The following is a 25148-nucleotide window of genomic DNA, read 5'->3' as shown; positions in this document are numbered from 1 at the left end:
TCTGCAAAATGTTGTTCTACTTTACCTGGGCTGATCAGGAGTCAGTGATTTCAATTATAGTCTGTAACTCTAAAGAAAAGAATTCTGTCTGTAGGTTATAAATGGCATATGAATTGGAAAGCATTCTTCTTTTTCATATGAAACAGAGCTCTTTAAATCTACTAGTTAGGTTATTTTCTTGGCTTTTTAGGCTGACCTTTCAATTTGTCACCCAAACAATATTACTTCTGAATGTTAAAGGGGTGCTATTAATATGGTACCTGTCATAAATAAGCACTATACCAATAACATCAAGATATACCCTCATCCTAATTATTATATATGTAAAAGTTAGTTATAACTTTTGAAGAAGTTTGTTGTGATTTCCTTGATTCCTAAAATTCTTGTGATAAAGAAAAGAAGGATCATCTCTGAAAAGTATCAAAGTATCATCTCTGAAAGTGATAAACTGGAGGACAGCATGTTAAGCAAAATAAGTCATGAAAAGACAAGTATCATATGTTCTCTCTCATAGGTACAAAATAAATAAACAATAACCTGAGGGAAAAAAGAGAAAAAGCATAGAAAAGAAAAAAATAGTAAAGTGCTTTTAAGACCAAACTGTCCTTCCTTTATGCCATTTAAGTTCTTAAATCTTACTTCTGTTACTGAACTGGTCACAAGATGTTGCAATTATTTGTTTACATCTCCATCTCATTTACTATACTCAACCTAGGTAAGATGTTGTGGCCTTGATGGAATCAACCATTTCTTTTTTTTAATTGAAATATTTTGAATAAAAATGAATTGAAATTAATAGAATATTTTAGAAACTTTCCACACTTAGGAACATTGATAACAAGGATTATCTGCACAAAAGACATTGTGAGTAACCTGTGCCTATAGCACTACTTGCATGTTGATGTAGAATAATGCAATTTATAAGAAAACTCAGTGCACCCAGATTGAAGGAGCAGCATAATGCAATGGTCAAGAAACTGAAGAAAAGCTGCTGGGGTGAGATCTAGACTTTGCCAAGTACTCGTACTTCCTTGACCTTGGAAAATTAATCTCCTTTCATCTGTTTCCGTCTACAAAATGAAACACTAATAAAACTTCTCTCATGAATTTCTTAAAATAAGTGCTATTTTATATGATGAGCCTAAACAGTACCCAGTTCATTATAAATACTCAAAAACCAATGATTAGGAGCTGTGGTTGTGGCTTAGTGATAGAGCACTTGTCTGGCATGTGTGAGGCACTGGGTTGGATCTCAGCACCACATAAAAATAAATAAGTAAAATAAAGGTATTATGTCCATCTACCACTAAAAAAAATATTTAACAAAGAGCTAAAGTGTTGTGAGGAGGTGAACAATTAAAGAAAAAGAACCAATCATTGTTTTGCTGTGCTGTTATTATTATTATTATCATTATCCACATAATCATCATTAATATTAAAGATTGAACTTCACATGCACAGATCAGTGAAGCTATATATGTAGTTGTTATACTCAAAGATTCAAACTACAGCTTCATTATACCTTGTTTATTCATATAATAACACATTAACTGTTGTACTTTAATTAAATAATAATTTAAGAATGATTTGCAATAGGACCATGTAGCCCAAATAATTCACTTGGGAAATGGCTTAAATTATAATCTAAAAGTCTTATCCAATGTATTAAAGATCATAAAGTGAACATGAGGAAAATTGTATTTCATCTTTATTCCCAATTTCCTTCCAAATTTCAAAGAGTGGAAATGCATTTAAAATATTTTCACTTATATCTGAAGTCAGAAAACAATATTTTCTTGAATCTTGATTCCCTTTTGTAGGTAGGACTCAGAATCATTTCACTTTGAAAGAGAAAAAAATTTACATGCATCATGAAAAAATACAATTGGATCTCCCAAAGATGGATTCATTAATTGGAAATTCACTTAATATGTAGAAACAAAAGAGGTTTTAAGAGTGTATAAAAGTAATTTAATGGTTCAATATTTTCATAAATGTTCCTTGCTAAAAAATTTTTATAAACTCGAACATAAAAGCCTCCTACATAAAATTACTAAAAGTAGATTAAGGTTTATTTAAGTGTTTACCAAGAATTTGTAGCCTCTTAATAATGATACTTAAGCACTATCTCTCTGCTGTTTGATATTAAGTTTTATAGAGTGTGTCTTTAGGAAATTTTAAATTGTTTCCATTCTGAACCAAGTCAACCAATGCATGAAGTTAATGAATTCTACAATACAGCAGACACATATCTGGCTTTTGTTTAAGTCTTAAGAGACTAATTGTTGATGATCTTAAACTGTTATAAGACATGCTTCTATATTCATAAGCCATGTGCTGCTTTCCTTTAGACTCAGCCTCAAAAAGAGGCAGGTCTTTGTCTTATTTTACTTCTCTATCTGAAAGGGAAAGGATCCTACCAAAGAAAGGATAAACCTCCACATATGACATACATCACTACACACAGTATTTGTACATTACTACATTACTGTAATTTATTGGAAATCATAATATTGTGTGTGTTCTCTCATATTAATCAGGCAAATGCTTTCTTTTTAAAAAATCCACTGACTGCTTTTTTTTTTTTTTTTTTTTTCCTAGTTCTATTTGCTTACCCTAAAGGTTGACATGCAGAACAGGTGTGAAATTGAGAGATCAGCCATTTGCAAAGGGCATGGGAGCATTTGAGAAGATTGAATTTCTTACACTTTATACCTTGTGATGTTTGTTGATTTTTAAGCTACTGAGCTACTGAGCATACCTTGTTCTATTCATTTTCACCTTAGCCGCTGTATTAAGATATGTTATTATTCTTTTAATAGATAATAGGTATATTATTTTCCAAAAATCAGAATAAAGGGAATGTTCCTTGTACTAGGAAGAATTTACAAATATGGACAATCAATTTAATTATTAAGAGAAATATAAAGAATTGTTTCTCCCCTTCCCACATCCCAAATCCAGTACATCTCTGTCTTACTTCTCCCCATTCTCTTTGTCTTTTCAGCCTTGTCTTCAGAAGTTTACTTCTGTAGCATCCTAGCTTTGATTTGGTTAAGTTCACTCAGTTTTAAATCAGATCTCAGAGTGCCCTGTCCACATTGCAGCAAGAGGAAAGAGAGGAGGTATCTTTATAATTCAGTTCTGTCCACAAGTATTCACTGAGGATTCCTACAAACTTGTCCTCAGAGAGTGTCAGAAGAGAGAAAAGAATTTTGCTCCTCTCTGGAACAAGCAGATGGTCCACTCAGGATGATTAATTGAAAGCCCAGTGTATGCAAGAAGAAGGTTAATATCATAAGCCATATGGAACCAAAGCCCACAAACTGAAATAGTAGGCTACTTCAAAAGGACAAAGACTTGAACTGCACATAGAAAACTGTGCAGAAATGATAGGAAGAGTGGAGTAGAGACAACTGAAGGTGTCCTCTGGGCAGAGGGATGTATGTATTTAAAGTCACAAAGAAACAGGTGTAGCATATTCTGTGGAACAATGTACTTTGCTTGACTAAGAGAGGACTTGAGGCAAGGGACAGTAGGAAATAAGGTGAGGTGGTTTGGGTTGAGTGATAAGAAGAAAGATTCGCCAATTTCAAACAAGGCCAGTAATTTAATTAGGCATTGTAATCTATTGCAAAGTCAGATTTTGAAGTTATCTCCCAAATAATGATATATCTGTAATCCACTATTGACTTGCCCCTGTCACTTCATGTCCTTGAATATAAAGAATGGAATATAACAGGAAAAGACTTGGGGAATTTTTTATTAAATTTTCACACAAAGTATTGTTTCATCTTTGAAAAATGAATGTAATATGCGTGCATTTAACAAATAGGGAAATGATACAAAGTAAAAATCCTGTACTTTTTAAAGAATTGTTTGTTTAATAAGGTTTTAGCACACTACAATTAAAGATATTTCTTGCAAAACATGCACAAAGCCAGTTTGAAAACCTAGTGAAAATTTAATTTTTAGTTTAAAGTGGTTTGGATAAAATGATGGAAATATTAGATTAATGACCAAATCTACTTTTAAGAATGAAAAGGAAATTATGGTGCCAAGATTTTTTATTGCAATTTTTCCTGAAAACAACAACAACAACAACAAAAAAATCAAATGAACCTAAATAAATAAAAGGAACAGTTTTAGCTGTTCTCTTCAGGTAAGTGCACCTCCACAGCTGTGGAAGTGTCTGGAAAACATGAGCTGTCAGAATTTTTTGTACCTTGTTGCAGAATCAAAGTCTATATCCTATTCCTCAGTTTGATAGGAACTGGTTAAGATGGGATTCAACAAACAAAAGATCCTTATTGCATGCTTCAGTTTACATATTCACTCAGGGAAAATTTGAAGGCAAAGTCAAATATTATAACAAATCAGTAGAAGGTACTGCTTACATCTTTCTAGTTTTGCTATTTTTTATAATTTTGTTTGTTCTGATTTATTAATATGTAAAAGGGAACCTAGTAGAAAAGGCAACAGGCCTGGTGATACAACATAACATTCATGACTGGGAAAATATTATGAACAAAACACTATGAATGCTATTTGGGAGAAAAGAAAATATTTACTTCCCCAAATTTGGTCTGGATATTCATGAGTTTTCCATGTAAACCAGAAAACTGGTTTCAGATGACAAACATATCCTATTTCTCTTGCAAAACAGTGATAAATATATAGATACACATACGTCAGCTCATCAGGTAGGCAGGGTTAGATGAACCCAATGCTCTTTAATATTTCTGGATGAATGTCATCTTGTTGATTCATTATCTCTTAGTTGAAAAATACATTGTGGTATTGATGGCTTATACAAATGTGGTTTTTTAAAAAAATAAGTGGTTTCTTGCTTGACATATCAATTAATTTTTATAATTTTGTTTCTAAAAGTTAGAAGACCATCAGGATGAAAGGCAACAGTTAATTCCATCATGTTTCTTATTCAATGCATAAAGGAGACCTACAAATCACGCCTGAGCTGACACTTCTGCCACACCCTCATTTGGCTCTTACTCATTACTTGGTGAGACATGGTGCCAGCAGCTATGCTTAAAAGATAATGATCCTTCCTGTGATGATTCACAGCCAAATCTTTATTAGCCAGGGTCTACCAGTTGTTCCTGAGATCCACCTTTCTTGTTCAACATAGAGCAATGACTCTAACAGCTTGCAAAACTTTACCTCTCCTTCTAGCAATTATAGTATCACAAGTTCTTATGACTATATTTCAAGTTCTATAAGTAATGTTGGGAAAGTCAGTTCAACCATCAATTATTTCTTCATTGCATGCAAAGAATTATATAACTACTTTTAATTCTTTGAAACTTCTTACTGTTTGATTACAAACATATGAGAAGATTGGTAAGTCATGTTATGAAAAGTCAAATAAAATAGATAAAAGAGGTTATGTTATTCTTTTAAGGGAATAATTCCAGCTCAGACACCTGTGTTCATAAAGTAATGTAGTGTTCTTTGCATTAAAGAGATGGCATATTGACTAAAACTCTTTAAAAAGTAGAATTCAAAAGCAAACCATTAAGAACTGAAGAAATGCTAAACTTAACTCCATTATAATTTGGACCTGCCAACAAAATTATCAGGACAGCAGTTTGGGAGATAATTTCCAGGTACATTTACCGTATTCCACTTGTAGTAAATGAAAATGTGCTTTATCAAACAATCAAATATTTGCCCTAAGTTCTACTTCAGGATGTTTATATTTGCTCAACTTGAAGTCAAGCACTTATTTTCAATGGAACTTGAGGGTTGCATGCAATTAGAGGATTGGGAAATAGTTGTGCACCTAATGAAAATTAAGGAAATAATTTACTACCAGCTAAAAGTCAATTTTAAGTGTTTCATTCTTGTCTTCTCAAAATTTCTCGTTATATGTATGAGCTGATATATGCAGATTTTGCTCACTGAATTTACCTTTACAGGTGAATAGACTCTTTTCCTCTGAAGATCCACATTACATGTTCTATCAAACATGTTCCTATGAAAAAGGAATCAACCCCATAGGCTTCTTTCATGTGACTTGCTTTCTCATTCCTGCAGCCAAGTTAAAAGGATCATAGTACATAATTAAAACTAGATCTAGCTATGGAGAGTACCGAGTGAAAACCTCCGCCATAGAACAGAACACAGGGTTTTGTAGACTATAGATTATTTCAACAAATAGTTGTTGAAATAGATTGTATCTGAATCCTTGCATTGTTCCTAACTAAACTGACTAGTTCTCCTATTCCTTCTTTTGCCATAGGTACCTACAGCAAAGTCACTGCTACACTTAATATTCATTTCTTCTTCAGTAGATTTCCACAATTACCTATTTACCTACTTAAAATTTTGAATTATCATCTTAAAACCTCAAACTCACATAATGAATATCACCAGAGGCTATTTGTTCTCTAAATGCACCTTGGGGGATAATTCATTCCCTCAACAGGAAGAAAGATAAAATATTTTTAAAAAAATGTTTGAGGGTAAAAGTAGTACCACATAGAATACATAGTTCATTTGGATATCTTTTTTATTAATATCATTTAATGCTTTATGTTTTATAGGTACAAAGTCATTCTGAAACAATGCTTGTGGAACTTTTAAGTTTTCCACTCTGAATAATAGTTGACATTGAAATTGTTCAGCTATGTTACAGTCTCTCTTTATAAGAGAAAAAAACATTGCTTAAAGAGAGGCCATCCACAAAATTTTGTAGAACTGAGAAATAATTTTCCAATTGTTTCAGTCTTTTTCAAATTTGGCTTATGAATGCCCTGACTTTGTGGGCATAAAAGAGGTACAAGGTGTGTATATAAAGTCTAACACAAGTGACTATAATGTGTGTGTTTTTTCAATTTAAGTTTACATATTTCAATATCCATGAGTTTTTTCTTACAATTATGAAATGAAAGTTGAAATATTTGATCTATCAATATGTACCAATAAATGATATAGTGGTAAATGCAAATTTCATGGTCAATTCTAAAAAAAACAAAAGAAAAAAAAAAACTTCTTTCATTGTTCATGTTTTATCTATTTTTAAAAGCCGCAGGGGGAAAAGTGCTCTCAGGGAAAAAAAAAAAAAAAAAAAAAATGAAGCTTTACTGCAAAAGAAATGAATGCAAGAAATAGCACTTTAAGTAGTGAAGAGACATGAAGCATTGCGACTTCATAGCCTGCTAAGGAGCAACAGCTGTACCTAATTTCAACTTGACGTGCTTCAGATCTCATATTCATATAGGTATTTAATGATCCAAACATAATGGTCCTATATAGAATAATTACTGATATGAAGGAGCAAACTTCATACGCATTCCTTTTTAAATGATCCTTCAAGAGAAAAACTGCACTGGCTCTTTGAACAATGAATAGTCTCTTTCACCAATCCAAATGTTTGGGGCTAAATAGCTTATCTTTTAAGAGAGAATAATAATAAGTGCCAAGGTTACTTCTTTTTGACAGACTCTTTTTGTCTCCCCTCTTCCCAGTACAGCCAGTACAATGATAAAAGGTAGAATGCCAAGCCTATCATTAAGTCATACTGATAGATGGTCACAAGAAATATGAGAAACAAAAGGAAATAAGATATTTTAGAACTGGTGTATTTTGAGAGTAGAGATTCATTGCTTTGAGCTTGACTTTCCTGGACAGAAGCAGAGCTATCAGATTCTTTGTCACCAGAAGAGCTTCGCGACTGTCCAGAGTTCATTAACCCTTCATTTTCATGCCTTTCCTCTTCTGTGTTCTCCAGAGGCTCACTGATTAAAATCATCGGCCCCAGGGATTTTCTCACTCTGCATTCTCCTGGTTGAAAACTCTGGCCCATACATCTCTCTTTTCTACTATCTGATATCATTATTTCCGAACCTTTGGCAACTTCTTTGGGTTTAAGCACAGGGTGACTCTGGGTTTCACTGGTTGAATTACAATTATATTCTGATTTGGTAGGAATAGAATGGGGAGTCATGGTCGCATTTGTACTCTCTACAGCGACTGCCTGTTCACAAGACGGCACTGACACTTTAGTCTGGTAGCTGGAAACAAGAGAGCCATTCTGAGAAGCTCTGCTGGTGTCTGAGTAAAAAGCAGAATGAACCACAGCATCTAAGTTTGTTTTCTTTGATAATCCTTGGACCTGCCCGAGATCTCTATTTTCTAGGATTTTTTTTTGTCTGTTGACAACACTCCGAATTGTAAATCCAGTTTTGACATTGCTTTTTGATTGCCTATAAGGACCTGTGAAGATTCTTCTACCGATGTGATATTTCCAGTGCCACATTTCTCCCTGTCGTGTGCCTTCCCAGGATTGTACATAGACATGGTTTCCTCCTTCTCCATTTCATCTACACGCACGTTACAAATATCTAAACGTGACTCCTTTTCAAAGTCGTTGTCATCAATTACACCTGCTGTATCTCGTTGACAAAGGGTATAATGTGAATCATCGTTTCTCCCTTCATGTGGATCAAACGATGTTTCTTTTACCACCATGGGCCTGTCACTTCGTGCTGTCTCTTGAGGTAGCTTAGCAATTATTGCTTTCTCTCTAGCAGACATGCTTTCTGGAGTACTTTCTGATGTTGTCTTAATTATATAAGCTGTTCCTGCTTCTGCTTTCTGAGTAATACCATGATCAGCTACAGAAGACAGTTCGTAACTCTCTGTTTCTTGGCAGGTAAACAATTCTTCCCTAGGAGTAGCTTTCAAACTCCTCATGTTATCTCTTTTTCCACACATGTCTTCACAATCTGCTTGTTCTTTGATCTGCTCAGCTATATTTATCTTACTCCCTCTTGCTTTTTCCTGACTTTCCAGAACATTCCAATATTGTGTAGGCTGTTTATTCTTATTCCGATCTTCAGGATTAATCCAACCTGATTTTTCTTCTTCAACTTGGAAAAGATAATCATCCCTCAAAATATTTCCATTTCTTGGTGAGCAAGCTTGACTGGTTACCCCTTCTAAAGGGTTGCCTTCATCTCTTGCTGGACTTGTGAACATAGCTTCTTCCCAATTCTGATTTGTCCTTGATGTGGGGAAAGTGTCTGCTGTGATTGTCTGGGCCAGAATTGTAGTATCTTTGCCTGGCACAGGAATTAGGTCTCTGTTCTTAGCTTCCATCTCTTCCACACTTATTTCAGGGTGGCCCATCTTTCTTTCTTGGTCATGTAAGAGTGATTGAAATGTTCTGCTTTGTTTTTCTTGAACACCTAAATGTATTCTTTGTTTCTTTTCATCCGGACTGTTGCCATAACCGTCCTTGGAAGATCCCTTTTCTTTTGATTCTTCCAGATATGTGGATGCATCTGAATGGAAATCTCGTCTTAAACATTCCCAATCCGTTCTTTCAATTTTCTTAGGTCCTCCTTCATGATTTTTATTAAGGTTTTCTGCCATTAGTGGATCTGAGGAGGGACAGAATATTTGCACTCTGCCACCCACGTGGGCTGGATTAGCATTATCATCCAGAACTTCTTTGCTGCCAGTGTGTAATTGCATTAATTCATTACTACTGGTTTCTCCCAGGGATGACTTGATTTCTCCCAAATCTGAAGCAATTTGCTCTGAAGATGGATGACTGTCCTCATTTCCTGAGGAATATTTTTTATTGTGGTAAAAATCTCCCTTGAAGGAACTTTCTGCTGATGAACTTGGAGACAAAGGCCTTTTGAACAAGTCAGTGCATATTTCACCATGAATTTGTTTCTTCTCTAACCCCTCAACTTTATTTGGGAAATCCACTGGATCTGTTGAAAATGTATTCTTTTCATCTCTTGAGGTGGCACTTCCAGTTCTTATTAAGCGTTGATTTATCTTATGGGATAAAAACAACAAAAATAGTGACCATCTAATTAGATAGGTTTTATTATTTTGGTTAGTAATTATCTGATAGATTTCCTCAATGCACTTCATTTGCAAAAATTTATACAAACTCTGTAAGCCAGATGTTTTGGGGAGATCCTTGTAGGCTATGACTTGGGAATGAGATTAATAAGAAAAGGGGACCAAATTAATCACTCTCCTTCCCAGCCTCCAAATATCACATTGTATTATTCAACTATTCTTGCTTGTCATTGCACTTTCTCCTCACTTAGGATATACACATTGATAGCTCCATGCTAATCAATTAGAGAGCAGCTTCCTGGGTGCCCCTTGCTGCATTTACACTTGCTGTAGGTGCCCCCATTACAGTTTCTCTTATTAATATGTTTTCTGCAAAGCCTCTGCAAACTATTAATAGCAAAACGTCACTCAAAGAAAAGTGAGGGAGTTAATGTCTCTGCAAATTCTGTTTTAATGACCCTCTGCCAACTGGTACTCAAATGTATTTGAGCTCTTCAGTGATGCCAACTGTCAGGATTTAACAGTGAGATGCCTGTGTTTTTTTTTTTTTTTCCTCCTCATAACTGACATTTGCATGATCTCAATAATTATATGCAAATCTTACGTTTTCCCCTTCTTCTCACATAAGGCTCATGTTACTTGTCAACTGCACAGCTGTCTTGTAAGCCAATGCCTGTGGGTTCCACAGATTTGGTTGTATTTCCATCTATTATAGAGCTTCATTGTTTTATGCATTAACATCAGCATGGAGCAAATTAGCATCTAAATTACAGCACCCTGTTCATTTATTGGACTTACAATCTCAGTAACTTCTAAACAAACTTTTATATTTGAGCCTGCTCAATGTAATGAGGTGTATTGGTGAAGTATGTGATTTTTCAGGGTCCTTTCATTATATTCTGTAGTTGGAAAAAAAAATGGTGATGTTAACTTTCAGCTAGTGAGAATTCTCAGAATGGGTGACAACTTTGTAGTTTCTTAAAGTTGGAGCAAAGTAAATTGCATACTTTAGTGATGCAGTTGCCATATCACTATAGAAAAGGTGAAATATGTGGGGAAAGAGATGAGCGCTATTTCTTTTCTGTTTCAGTACTGACACTTGAAGAGGCAAATGTCATTTTAATCTTAGATGATTATGAATCCATGTATCCCAATGATATGAGCTCCAACCACATACAATAAGGGATAAATTGCATTATGTGACTCATTTACTTCTATTTCTTCCTTTATGATAAAAGTGCTATCTAAACCATCCCCCCAAAATATCCCAAATAGATTGAATGCTCACCAAGTGTGAAATTTATAACAAATTTAATACAAAATTGTACAGCACTGAATTTGTTTCCTGTTTAAAAATTATGGCACAGGCTATTTTCTTCTCACTTGGTAATTTAATACTTTACAATGATACAGAACTTTGAGATTCTCACAAGGATGGAACTAAGTAAAATGTGAAATGAAATGCTGTTAAATGCAAGGATTATAGACTTGTAGAGTTGGACAGGACATTAACAATCATCTAGACCAGCCCTCTCATTTTACAGACGAGTATGTGCTAAGTGTACACGTGTCACAAAGATTAGAAATGCACATCAGGATAGTGCTACCTCTCCTACAATTCCTGTAAACTATTACTCAGAGCCTCTGGTAAAGAGATAAGAAATGAATGTCATTAATTTACCATTGCAGAGACCAGAAGCAACACACTGAAATCAAAGTGCCTTGTTGATCAAGCCAGATATGCAAGGACAGAATAGACAGTGCTTTCACGTTTGCAAATTATATTAGTTGAAGCTATTGAAAAGCAGGCATTGCAGCATCTTTGAAGCATAAATGGATTCATCTTCTCTAATACCGTGGCAACCAGAACACTTACCATCAACTCTAATTCTTTTTCATTATGTTCATCATGTTCCCTGTTTATGTCTTTTACATTCTGATTACTGGCTTCCAAGTCTTCCTTGTCCTCATGAGAACAAACGATTCTTGGGATATAAGTATCTGTAAAGTTGATACAATGGGCACCTTTGTAAGATTGTTTTAATTGTAGACTTTTACAAAGGCGAAAAATTCTATTTAAAAATTAAATAAGAAATGTTACCTGTAATCTTTGAATTATCAGAGTTATTCTCTTCTGATGTTACTGATGATTCTTCTTTACTGTTAAAGTTAAAACAAAATGTTATACATTTGTTCTGGGACTACATCTTCTAAATATTTTTATACAGGGGAAATTCAAATTAAGAGAAAGCCAAATAAACATTACCAAACATATTCACATTTTCTTGTATTACTCTGTATATTTTTAAGTAAAATTGATTTTTAAGAATAATGCAATAACAAATATTGACTGTGGAAAAATGTTTAATAATTCCCATAATGCCATATTTCTAATCAAGATTACATTGCTCACATTAAAATTTATATGACCAAAGTGAAAATGCATATAAATGTAAATTATTTTATCATTCACAAATTTAATAAGGACAAGTGAGAACATTTCTCTCTGGGTTTAAGTGATGAAGTCTTATGCACTGATAGTCCAGTTGTGGTCATGAAATTGCTTTCTAACATTTCAACTATTGGTTTTGTGTTTTATATTATCTAAAAATTTTTTCAATGGAACTAATATAACATTTACTCTTACTGAAGAAAAGGAGGGGGAAAAGTTAACTAAAAACTGAAAGGCAGCTAAATTTATACTCTATTAAAAGATTTTATATGTGTATTGCCACTGGCCATTTTATAACCAAGACTTGCAGATTGCTCAAATTCAAGCATATATTTTCTTTCCTTAAAATGATTCAGGTTACATTCCCTTTCCTAGTATATTCTCTATACTGATTCAAAATATTACTACTTTTTTTTTCAGATGTTAATTTGTTTGTAGATGTATTTGTGGGATCATTAGGATTTAGTTTTTCTGTAACACTCAGTAGGAAAAACATTGTTAGTGGAAATGCCCACTGATACAGTAAAATCCAAAGTCAAATATCAGAAATATTTGGCCAAGTGTCCACATTTTCTGGTCTTAACTGAATTTTCTTCTAGTGACTTTTCCTAGTGACTTTTCTGCAACAAAAGAAATCTAGAAAGTTAGCAATGGCTGATAAATTTGCCTAATAGATTCTAGTTTTCATTGCATGGATAATTTTAATCCAAATCCCAGGAAGGCTAATTTTTTTTTTAACAAAACATAAGAAAATTGCAAATTCTTCTATTGCTAAGAAGATAATTCAAGTTTATAGATATGTGTAATGTTTAATTTTAACTTTACTAAAAACAATATCTTTAGTGGCAATGTAAATGAAAATAACATTTCTATAAAAATAATTTCATTAGAAAAATATAGTTTTCATAATTGACATTGAATTGATCTATAAATTTATATGGCTTAATGAGGCATATAACTATGAAAAGATTTATTTTTATGGAATCCATCTACAAACTGACCTATATTTCCTTCTCCAAGTATGTAATGTATATGTGTTTAAAAAATATAGAGACCATGAAATGACAGTTATTCCTGTCTCCTCTTTATTCCCACAACAATACTGAAAATATCATTTGTAGAGGGAAAATAGTATCTATTCAATGATTTTGTTTCCATCTAATCAAAATACTATCACTCATTTTTCTAATTCAGCTCTTTAAGATAATTTTTTTGAGTGATTGAGTCAAAAGTGAAGGAATCTGCCTTTTAAACTCATTTTGGGGACAAATGATTAGGGATCCAACTGTACTTTATTATGGTAGCATCATTGAAAAACATGCCAATATAGATATATAAGGGAAAATTTTGCATTCAGGGATAAATACAAGAAAAGTAAAAATAAATGAAATTTATATATTATATGAACTACATAAGGCAAAAACTAACAGAAAGTGTGCAAAATTCTTAAAGGGAAAATAAGATTAAGAAATATTAAAGTAGATCTAGAAAAATTAAGTAACATACCATGTTCATAGATAGGAATGACATATTAAATTGATTTAAGAATTCAATTCCAATGACAATTTAAAAACTGTTTAACATAATTTGGAAATGTGATTCTAAAGAAAAAAAAGGGCTAATGATAGCTGGAATATTTCTAAAAGAGAAAAATAGGAAGAGGAACTTCCCTTAACTGATTTCAAGAATTCCTATGAAAATTTAGCTACTGAGACAGTGTTATACTGGTTAAGGGGAAGACAGACTGACCAATAAAACAGGACTGAGAGATCAGTAACATAACAACACATATGTAAAACTTTGGTATACAGCAAATGTAGCATGTCAGACAATAGGAAAATAAAGGATTTTTCAGTAAAGAGAGATATGGGAAGTGGTTTCCCTTATGGCAAAAGATTAAACTGGCACAATGCACATTGAAAATTCTATTCCACTTGGATTAGGACCATAAGCCAAAAATCTTAAAATTTCTTAGAAGGAAATATATGTGAATATCTTTTAGACCTCAGAGTAGGAAATATTTTCTTACATAAGAAAAAAGAAAAAAGTAAACCATAAAAATTAGTATAACTCTATTAAAATTTAAATTTTTGTTCATTAAAAGGCTTGATTAAGTAAAAATACAAATTCCAAACTAGGGGAAGGTGTTTGTATTACACAAAGTCAATACAAAAAAGAATCAAGAGTATACACAGAGAGAACTTCAAATCATTAAGAAAGCATGAACAATTTTTTTGGTATTGAGGGGACATACATCTCATAAAACAGAAAGTACATGGTCAATAAACACCTAAAGAAATGATCAGCATTACTAGAGTACAAAGAAACAAAAATCAAGATAAAAAGGCAGTAGCCTTTTACACTGATTTAATTGGCATAAATTTGAAAGATACCAAAAGCGCAAGATAATTTGGAGACAGCCTTTCTTACACACAGCTGGTGGGAGAATAAATAGTGAAATACAATTTGGAAAACATTTTAACAGGTGCCTTTCTCTAAAATTTAACATTTATATAATCCATAACCACTGCATCCATTCCTAGACAAGATGTGAATCAAAATATTTTCCGAACTGGCTTTCTAGCCTAAATTAGATGATGCCCATAAATAAAATTCTACTCCGAAATTCAAAGTGTCAGTCATGTGACCTAGCATATCAGAGTTTAATTCGACACCTTTAGTAAATCTGATGAAGATGATGAACTTGATGGTTGATGACGATAGGAACCCAGAACTATGATTGTGATAAAAGTGAAATGTACTTTTTAAATATTTCCCATCTCCCCTTTATGTTCCTTGTGTCCTTTTTGAACAAGTGATGATTTCCTTACTTTTCTGTATTCCCAGTGGTTAACACAGTGCCTGGCATATAACAGTGGTACCATAAGTGCCGTTGAATAAATAGGTGCACCATATCCTTTCTATCCCTCCCTTTTCCTTTCTATCTCTCACCAACATTATCATAACATTGTTCTTCTCTTCTCTCTCCATTAAATTTTAATTTCAGAAAAGGACATAGTATTTGAAAGCACATTTGTTTTTATATGTCTTCCAAGTCTTCAAATATCACCCTTTCCAAAGTTCAGGATATGATTTTAAATCTGGATTCAAATCATTACACACAATTTTTAAGTTGTTTATAAATTTAGAAATTAAAAAGTATAGGAGATATGTTACTTTGTGGAGCAAAATATTTATGGTTTAGTGTACCATAAGTCATGTGACATACTCATTATAGTATTTTATCATATGAGGGTCATTCAGTTTCCTAAAAGATATTTTAAATCCTGCTGTGCAGTAATGATTGTAACAAGCCCTGGAAAATCAAAGATGATTATTCTCTAGCCTCTTACCTCAGAGAAGCTAAAATGTAATGATAAAAATAGATCCATCAACAGACCATTATAATTACTATAATAAGTGATAACTATTATAACAAAAAAAAGGAGATATGATAACAGTTTTCTTAGAGATAAGAAAGGACAGAAATGAAGACATTGTCAGAAGAATCAATAAAACCTTCACAAAGAAGTAGCTTTCTGAGTTAGCTTTTAGGGATCAGTGAGAGGCTCCCAATTAAAGAAGAATGATAAGGTCATTTTAGGCAGAGGAAAGAATGAATAGTTAAAGATGAGAGTAAGAAAGCACAAGACAAGGAAAAGTCATCCAGAAGCAAGATGTTCAGAGGATTTCAACTATGGAGGAAGAATCCCCGGGGACTCATCCGGAGTTAGTTTGAGCCAGATGGTAAAGTGTTTAGCCAGATAGGCAAAATGGGACTGAATTCTTTAGATAGTTTTTAATCAGTTGAGTGAAGATGAGGAAGTTAAATGAGAGAGGGAGAGAGAGAGAGAGAGACGGACAGAGAGAGAAAGAGAAAGAGAGACAGAGAGAGAGATAAGGCACCTATCCCTGGGGATACTATAACGGAGAACCTAGAAGCAATGGGTCACAGTGAAGCAGGAAGACTAGTTAGTCCCGAGGCTCCTGCACCATTGCAGGCAGAAATGATGTGGGTTAAGGATGAGGGTAATGAGGAAGAGGAAGGAGAATCAAATTTGGGTTATAACTTTTAATGCAGCATCAGTATGACTTGTCGATCAATTTCCTACACATAATTTTGTAAAATGCTTCTCCCTGCCTAACCTTGGTTCCTTTCATGAAAATTAGAAATCTGCAGTGTAGTTTCTGCCAAGACCTAAGACAGGGAAAGTTAAGTCTGGTGGTTAACTAAGGACATCTGCATTACAAGTCAGCAACGTGTTGAGTTAGTCAGCCTTCTGCCTTAGTCAGGCTGCCTTCTGATGTCACGGGGGCTAGGTGATCTACATCTTAGGCACCCACGTAGACACTGCGTTCAGGCTTTTTCCCTCATCTCTGGAGCACAGCCCTCACAGTGGACCAGCAAGTCATGCCTAGGTTTTCAGTTTTACTGGAGTCCTTCACAGGGGGAAATAAAATGCTTCCTCATCTACAATCTGTTCACCCAAGTCTATAAAATTCTAAATAGTCCTTGAAATTTTCCTTTTACTAAATCTGGGCATTCTACATAAATAGATTTTTAAGAATCGAAATCAAGATCACATAGGAACTTCAAGCCTCTCTGTTGTTCAGGAGCCCTGCTACCCCGTCACTACCTTCTCCCACAGACACTATTGCTCTTAAATGTTACAACAGTTCCCAGAATTGCTTTCATTTCAGAAACACAAACCCAATTTCTGTAAATTCTAAAATAATATACCTGTTCACAAGTCGAGGAGCTGGAATAGAGTATGATGATGCTGAAAATCTCCTAAAATGATGTGAGGCCAGATTTGCAAGCTCCTGACAAAAGCAACAATGTAGCTCTGAGCACCAAGTCCACTGAATTTAGCTATGATATGTACTTTCCCTTCCTAATGAAAGGTATTTTGGAAATTCTTTCCTTTATTTGGATGGAGCTTCTGGCCCCAAACCCAGTTCCCGTACTGCCTACCACTTGTATGTGGGTCTGCAGCATACTTGCCAGTATCTAGGTTGAGAGACAGAAGATGAGCAGAGGTTTCTACTTTGAGAATTTAAAAGGATGGAACCATGATAATTTGAACAATGAATCAAAATGCAGTCTGTGAAAAATAAAGAAATAAAAATAAATTTAAAAAAGAAATGAAGCCATTAAGATCCTGTTGAAAAAAATAAACAAACATCATGAATCATTAAAAAGAAAGAAAGAAAGAAAGAAAGAAAGAAAGAAAGAAAGAAAGAAAGAAAGAAAGAAAGAAAGAAAGAAAGAAAGAAAAGAAAGGAAGGAAGGAAGGAAGGAAGAAAGAAAGAAAGAAAGAAAGAAAGAAAGAAAGAAAGAAAGAAAGAAAGAAAGAAAGAAAGAAAGAAAGAAAGAAAGAAAGAAAGAAATGGAGAGTTTAGGAAGAAAAGCATAGGTAAAGGAAAGAGCATTGTTGCAGAAAAACGTGTTCATCTTGAAGGTCTTTGACCACATTGGAAATGAACACCAGTGCTTGTTGAAAGAACATTGCCCTATTTTGTCATTTTTCCTTTATGGCTCACAGTATCAGGCTGATTCCATCTTTACAATTGCAGGTAAATTTATTCCTATTTTTTTTAAAGTGGAACATAATAATGAAATTTTATGTAATGACCTGCAATAGATATTAAATAAATATGTGCTTTTATAGGAAGAAGTGAACTATTTCCAGCCAATAGTTAAGCTTTTGAAGTATAATAATAATTTTAAGTTTATAGTAATTCATTTTTATTTGTTCATTCAATTATCATTAAACAAATGTTTTATTGAATACCTACAAATTTCCCTATGTTGCATAAGATCACAACAAATAAGATAGAGTTCCTTTCCACAAAGGGTTACCCAATAATGGGGACAGTAAACAATCAAAGCAATAACACAAGAGTGTAAGTATGTGCTCAGTGAGCAGCGGAGAGGGGTCAAAATAGCTTCCAGTAGTATTTGACCTCTAAGTTGAAACCTAAGCAAGAAGTAGCATTAGCTAGAGAAAACAAGAGAAGCAATTTCAAGTTTAAGGCATCAGATGCATATTTCTTATCAGGAAAAAAATTATTATTCCAAACATGTCAATTCCAGATACAATGTGGAAAAAAAAAATGAAAGGTGAAAAACCAGGTGAAAAAGGAAAGGTGATCGATTGGTAGTGATCTCACTCAAGCGGCCTGAACCTAAATCCAAACAGTGCCTCCCAAAATAAGATTCATAAGCCTCCTACTTGAAAATGATCTGGTCCTTGTTACAAATGCTTTGGTAGCCTGAAACCTGATCTACTGAATTAGTGTCTTTGGAGAGAGAACCTGCATCTTGAACTGGAATCACCCGGTCTGATGAGGTGCACTCCTCTTTGAAAACCTTGGTCCAAGTACATGTGTAGAAAGGGCTGCAGGCAGACCTTCTGAGACCACACGAAGGAGCTGCAGGAAGTGCCTCCCTATACCTCTCAGGCTTCTAGCAAGACACCACACTCAATTATGATAAAGACGGACCATGAGTATAGCTCTATGCATGAAAGAAATTAATTGTATACATAACTTGCATGTACCCAGAAAAGAGGCACATTGAAAAATAGACCAATCTTAGGTACCCCACAGATTAAAATGATAAAACATTGAGGGGAGAGGTACTGAAACATGTTTTCAACCTACCTAACAAATGGATAAGCAAACAATAACTTGTGTTTCTGAGTCAGCAGTTAATCTTTCAAAAATGTGTCAGAGACTCTTTACCTCTGAGTCCCATGTATTTTGCAAAAAGTTTAGCCAAATTTTTCTCATTCACATAGGATCTCATATTTGTAAGGGACCTCATACTTCAAAGTCCTATCCCATCACTTTACAGAAAAAGAAGTTAATGCTTGATTAAGCAATGTGGCAACAGTTATACAAGTTATCTAGTGGCAAAGCTACAGATGCAAGGGTCTTAGTCCTCAGGTCAGTGTTCATTTCATAGAGGGTCAGTGCATTGAAGAAGAGCAGAAAGACCTGCATACAAATGTATCTTTCCTGGTAGTTAATAATCTCTAAATCAATTACTGACATGTGATCTCAAACCACATATTTTTATGGCTTATACCTCATTTTTCTTCAAAATATTGCTTACTTTCTTACACAGAATAGTTAAGTATAGTTTTTAATATGTAGAAGTGTTTAGTGAGTTTACTATTATTATCACTATTATAATTCACCAACTACAGTAACTACCTCACTAATCATTAGTTTTATCTTAAAATAGAAACCAATACCTATCCTTCCCCCTTTTACTTTGAATTTTCTGTATTTTTAATGTTTACCGTATTTTCTCATATCTTTAATTCACAAAGTACTTTTAAGAGTAAAATTTGCAACCCATGGTAGCATACTTGCTTAGATTTTTTTAAAGTTTGCACTCTGAAAATAAATGAGATGATCTCCAGGAAAAATAACTTTTATTTAAAAGGATCCTCTCCAAATACAGTGAGCACTGGAATGCTAATTCACACCTCTTTTATAATTCAATTGATTTATTCAGTGTCAGGATTTGGGCATCATGTTAAGATTACTGCAGTTTCTGGGTATGTTGTATGTCCGCATTTGGAGTTATTTTAACACTGTCAAAATGTAGCAGTCTTTAGTATAATTAATAATATGGTTTTTCCTAAAGTCTTATAAAACCATTGTGCTAAAACCCCACATGTGTCTTAAAGTATAAATGAAACCTCTTAGAGACCTGTTCCACAAAACCTAAGTCTGATGTGATAGAATTGCCCAACCAGTTAGAGCTAAGGGCAGGATTAGGTTGTGAACAGCAAAATATAACTCTGCTCCAAAGTGAATTAAACAGTTGGCATACAAAGGGATCATTTCCCAGGTGAGCAACAGATGGTGCATTCGTGTCTCCTTAACGCTGCTTGAAAATGTTCAGAACTGTTTAAAGAGGACCAAACTTGGAATTCTTGGGCATTACCTCTCATTCGATGATAAACAGCTAAAAATGTTAAACTACTCGAGAAATTCAGACCCATGCTTATTGTTCAAAGTTTACGGTCTCATTTGATTTCCTTTGTCCTCTTCTCCCCCAAGAAAGAAAGGAAAATAAATGATCTTTTAAGTCATAATTATGAACCTCATTTAGGAGGCACTGAAGAACAGTATATCAGCATTTGGCCCTAAGTGATACAAATACACTGAACAGCTTTCCCAGGGTAAAATAATTGTTTATCGTGTACTGTTTCTTTTCATACTGTTACGCTGAGTTTTCCCTAAATGCAGACTTTTTAGCATTCTGACATTTCCTAACTGCTTATGTATTGGAGGAAGAAGGAAAGTAGAGACATAATTAATGAGAGGTAAAGTTCATATGCATTTGCCAGCTACTACAGCTACCACAGGCTTTTCCTTTGGTGCCATACCAGCAGCCTTCTCTTGATCAGGAATGAAACAGAACAGAAGAGAAATGTCTGATCAAAAGAGAGATAATTGAGATAACTGTCTAATTGTGAACAGAAGTGTCTAAGGGAAAAAAATTTAAAGGCATTTTGCAGAAGGAATTTAGGATGAAAAGATGCATTAAGTTCAGTTTCTTGATGATAATGCCAGAAAGGAAAACAAAATGAATGTAATTCTGCATTATTAACAGCAATTGAAAGAAGCAGGAAATAATCTCTAGGGGAAAACATGAGAATTTTTAAATGGAATTATTATTCCCTTTGTATGCTGATTTGTGGACTAATATCTGACATTGTAAGGGGCATTGGTTTTAGTGGGCTTCACATTCCTTATCTTTACAGTGAAAGCTCGGGATTAGATTAGGGATCACAAATACAACTCTGCTCATGCTGACCTCCCTCTCTAGCACCCATGGCAAACACCAATAACAGATAGAGGGGCTTCCTTGCTAAGTCCTGAATGAGCCCACGACTCTTTTTTAACACGGTTAGGTAGCCACTACCCATCACCCTGTATTGTTCACAATGGAATCAATTTTTCTCAGTTTTGATATTAAATAATACACTTCTCTGCTTGAGAGCTCTGTATTTCTATAACTAATAGGAATATTCTATGAATATAATTTAGAAATGTTAATTTAAAAATACCTTAATGTTAAGACATAATTGCTGGCAGAATCAATGGAAATAACTGCTAATTTAAAACTGCAACATAGCCAAGATAAATTCTCAGTTAAATCTTATAATCAGTGTCATCAGTTCAAATTTAATATCACAAATCTGACCTGTACAACTTGTAACCTAGTCTTATTATTTGTGCTATATATTACAGAATGATGTTTTCCCACATCATTTGAAAGTAAAACTTTTCAATATCAGAAAATCATAAATCTCTGCAATCAATTAAGGTAAACAAATGTATTAGATAACACGTTTAGGTTAATTTATTAGTTTTAAAATGTAATCATAAACCATGAGAGGCCACAAATTCTTTGTACAGATCATACTGAACTGCTCAAGCACTCAAGGAACTAAGAACATACCACTACTAAAGTGTCTACATGGTTTTGAGTTATTTTCCTATTTTGCATAATGCTGAATTACTATATTTCTAAAACTCAACTGTTTCAATTTCTAAATTAGAACACTGTTTATTGCCTTGGTGCTTACACTAGAAAATGATAGTACTTTGCTTTCTTTTATTCATATATATATATATATATATATATGTTATAGATGGACACAATATCTTTATTTTTTTATGTGGTGCTGAGGATTGAACCCAGTGCCTAACACATTCGAGGCAAGTGCTGTACCACTGAGCCACAGCCACAGCCTGTACTTTGTTTCCTTGATGGAAGAAATTTCAATAGCAGAGAAAGAAACTGAAGGATATAACCTTGCTGGAAAAAATCTTTGGTAATTCTCTCTTCCACAGTCTCTTCATTTTCTACCAAGAATTACAGGTTTAAATCCTCTTTGTCATATCAGAGAGGAGGATACTATTTTTTGTAACTCACCCCAAAGAATCAGGGAGAAAAATACTTCTGGTACTTTATTCTGTCATTGAGTGGAGCACCATGTACAATTCATCTGTGAGATGTGTGCTTTCTAATGAGGCCCTAGATTGTAAGGAGCCAATGCATGATTACATGGAATCATGGAAGTCCAAGTATGGTCTCCCCCAAAAAATAAATTGCAGATTGCTTTGGACTCAGATGCAATTATAAGCAGAATTCATGAATTTTAAGTGGAAAAAGACTTATAGAAAAACCTGGCATGAGGGACTCCTCAGCCGCAACCTGCCAATTATATGCTATGGACAGAAATGTAAATGTTTTTTGAGTGATGAACACTGGAACAACTGTAGAATGTACATCAGAGAGATATGAGAAAAAAATTCTTAAACTTACTGGCCTAATGTCCATATTTTATCTCAGTTCTTAAAGGAAATAATTGTCACCTGTTGAATGACAAGAAACTAGTGATTATACAGCTGATGGTCTTACTACCTGGGAAGTAAGACTTTCCAAATCTTCACAATTCTCCCACATAGCCATTGCTAACAGCTTTACACTGACACCATTTTTCAAAAATTTTCAGAATACTGTCATGCGTTATTTTCCCCTGAACTTAATAAATTTCAAGCATTATTTTCTTCATGATGATATTAATTTGTTTGTGGTTGTATAAAAAATCATTTGCAGGTCAAAACTACTGAGTCAGTTAGCTGCAGTTAAAGAAAATCTGTATAAATATGATTTCTCTATGGAATCTACAGTGGCCATCATCTGAGCTATTTGGTTTGTTAAATATGAACTCTGACACCCAAGCTCTACAGCCTTTGTATTATTTTGAAAATGTTTTTAAGGAATGATTATTTAATATATTAACTGATAACCCCAGTGTATGGTTGTAAAGAATCAGACATGGAGTGAACACAGAGTGATGTGGGACCTCCAGACTTCGACATGAAATTATTCAGAAATGACACTTCCCAGAAGAGGAATCTCTAGCTAAACCAAGGGTGGAAGATGCAAGGACAGAGATCACACTGCAGTCACTCACCTGAGCATCTCTGCTTTCTGTTCTCTCTCAAAATGAGACTATCATGCTGTTATTTCTTTTGGGGAACAAAGTACCAACTTCTCCAACTTTCCTCCCAGCCTCTGTCCCAATCCTGGCTCTTGACAAGTATTTCAAACATGTATCAATGTGCCTCCCTTTATCTGAAGAGTAAATTAGGTGAAACTGTATATTATTTAATAAAAATACTAGAAGAACAATTCTTTAGTGCAGATTTTATGGTAGATAACAGATTTTGGGTTTGTATTAAAAAATCACATTTCTTCAATATAATAATTAGGACTTTTTAACAAAAGTTAAAATATAAAGCAAATTAGAAATGTTAAGTTATTCAGTGCCTTGTTGTGGTTATTTTTTATTTAAATGTTAAATTTAAAAGTTATGAAATCATTTCTTAGATCAGGGGACATTTCTGGGTTGCTCTGCAATCAAATAAATGTATAGTATTTCCTGTAATACTTTTAATTTTTTATACAATTAGTTACTGCTTTTTAGTTTTAATAAGTGTTTAGTAGCCTCTGTGATATGAAGTCTGTTGGTATTCATTTCCATTTCCAATTAATTCCATTTCAAAAACATTTTCAAACTAGCTCTACTTATGCTAATCATATTATAAATTAATATATCGAGGAAAACAGAAATAGGGTAAATTAGGCTAGATGGTTTGCATTAGAATCCAAATAAGAGACCCATTATCACACTAGATTTGTTTTTAACAGCATTTGAAAAGTTTTTTTAGGCAGTCTCAGTAAGTCTTAAAGCATTATTTCTAAATTTAATGCTTTTGTGAACTTACGTCACACATTAACATTATCCTAATGCACCTTTTTGTCAATTCTTCACAATAGTATTACAAAAGGAAGGGAGAAGAGGACACATTTAAAAAGCAAATGAAAAAGAGCTCAATGGAAGCTTATTAGGCTACCTGTTGATGAGCATGTAAGAGAGTCATTAATATGCGGATCATTGACATGATAGGCCATAATGACTCCTCCAGGGACTTATCAGTCTATTGTGTCAGAGACTAGTTAGGGATTCATTAATGTGAAGACTTGTGACTTCTTAATATGCAAATTATTAATGCAAAGCACTGAGGCATACCTCACAAATGTCCACACTTTGCGTTACACGTTTTCTTTGCCAACCCCTCACCCACACCTTTTGTGAACTACTGTCTTTCTTCCATCCTCTGTCACAGATGCTTCACAAAAGATTCTATACTCACGTGGATCCTACTACTGTGCCTTCAAAGACCTCCTCCCCTTCGGCCCGTTTCCTTGATTTAAGGCAGGTTTGTACACATGAACCATTTGAAGCATTTTGACTAAATCAGTCAAAATTTAGTCCAAAATATGATTTTATATATTTCTTCAGTGTCAAATTGACTGGTGGCTCATGACAGAACAAAATGAAGAAAGCACTTTTTTAAAAAAAAATTGAATTCTGAAACATGAGTAACATAACCAGCAACTAAATAACTTGGACTAATGTAGGCAATGAAATAGGAAAACGAATGATAGATCTGAAAGAGGTTTAGGAGAGGACATAAAGAAAAAAGAGCAATTAAGCCAGGAAAAAGAAAATATCTATACCCATGTGATGCATTAGATGAGAAAATGGACTTAAATCACTTCATGCCCAGAACACAGCAAGCAGTCTATAAGTATCAGCTCTTTATTATTGTGTTGGCATTTTGTATTTATGCAAAAGTAATGAAATTAATGCTCATAGTTGCTATTGAAACAATTTGAAAAATATTATCACTGAAAGATATTCAGTCTAAGAAAATATACTCCATGAAGGGGATCAAACTTTTATTC

At 33.9% G+C, this 25148-nt stretch overlaps 1 protein-coding gene across 1 annotated transcript in view; it reads right to left on the bottom strand.

Moving 5' to 3' along the window:
* Positions 1-4792: 4792 nt before the first annotated feature.
* The window catches only part of PPP1R3A (protein phosphatase 1 regulatory subunit 3A), a 37695-nt gene continuing 17339 nt past the window's right edge, over positions 4793-25148 (bottom strand). Inside the window, 4 exon segments of the mRNA XM_079150539.1 lie at positions 4793-8166; positions 8169-9816; positions 11723-11847; positions 11948-12006. Coding sequence (XP_079006665.1) covers positions 7448-8166; positions 8169-9816; positions 11723-11847; positions 11948-12006 — 2551 coding nt within the window. The 3' untranslated portion in view covers positions 4793-7447.

The sequence above is a fragment of the Sciurus vulgaris genome, assembly GCF_902686455.1.
Source record: "Sciurus vulgaris genome assembly, chromosome: 8".
In the NCBI taxonomy this organism is placed as follows: Eukaryota; Metazoa; Chordata; class Mammalia; order Rodentia; family Sciuridae; genus Sciurus; species Sciurus vulgaris.
This window is presented reverse-complemented; position numbering and strand designations above follow the sequence as displayed.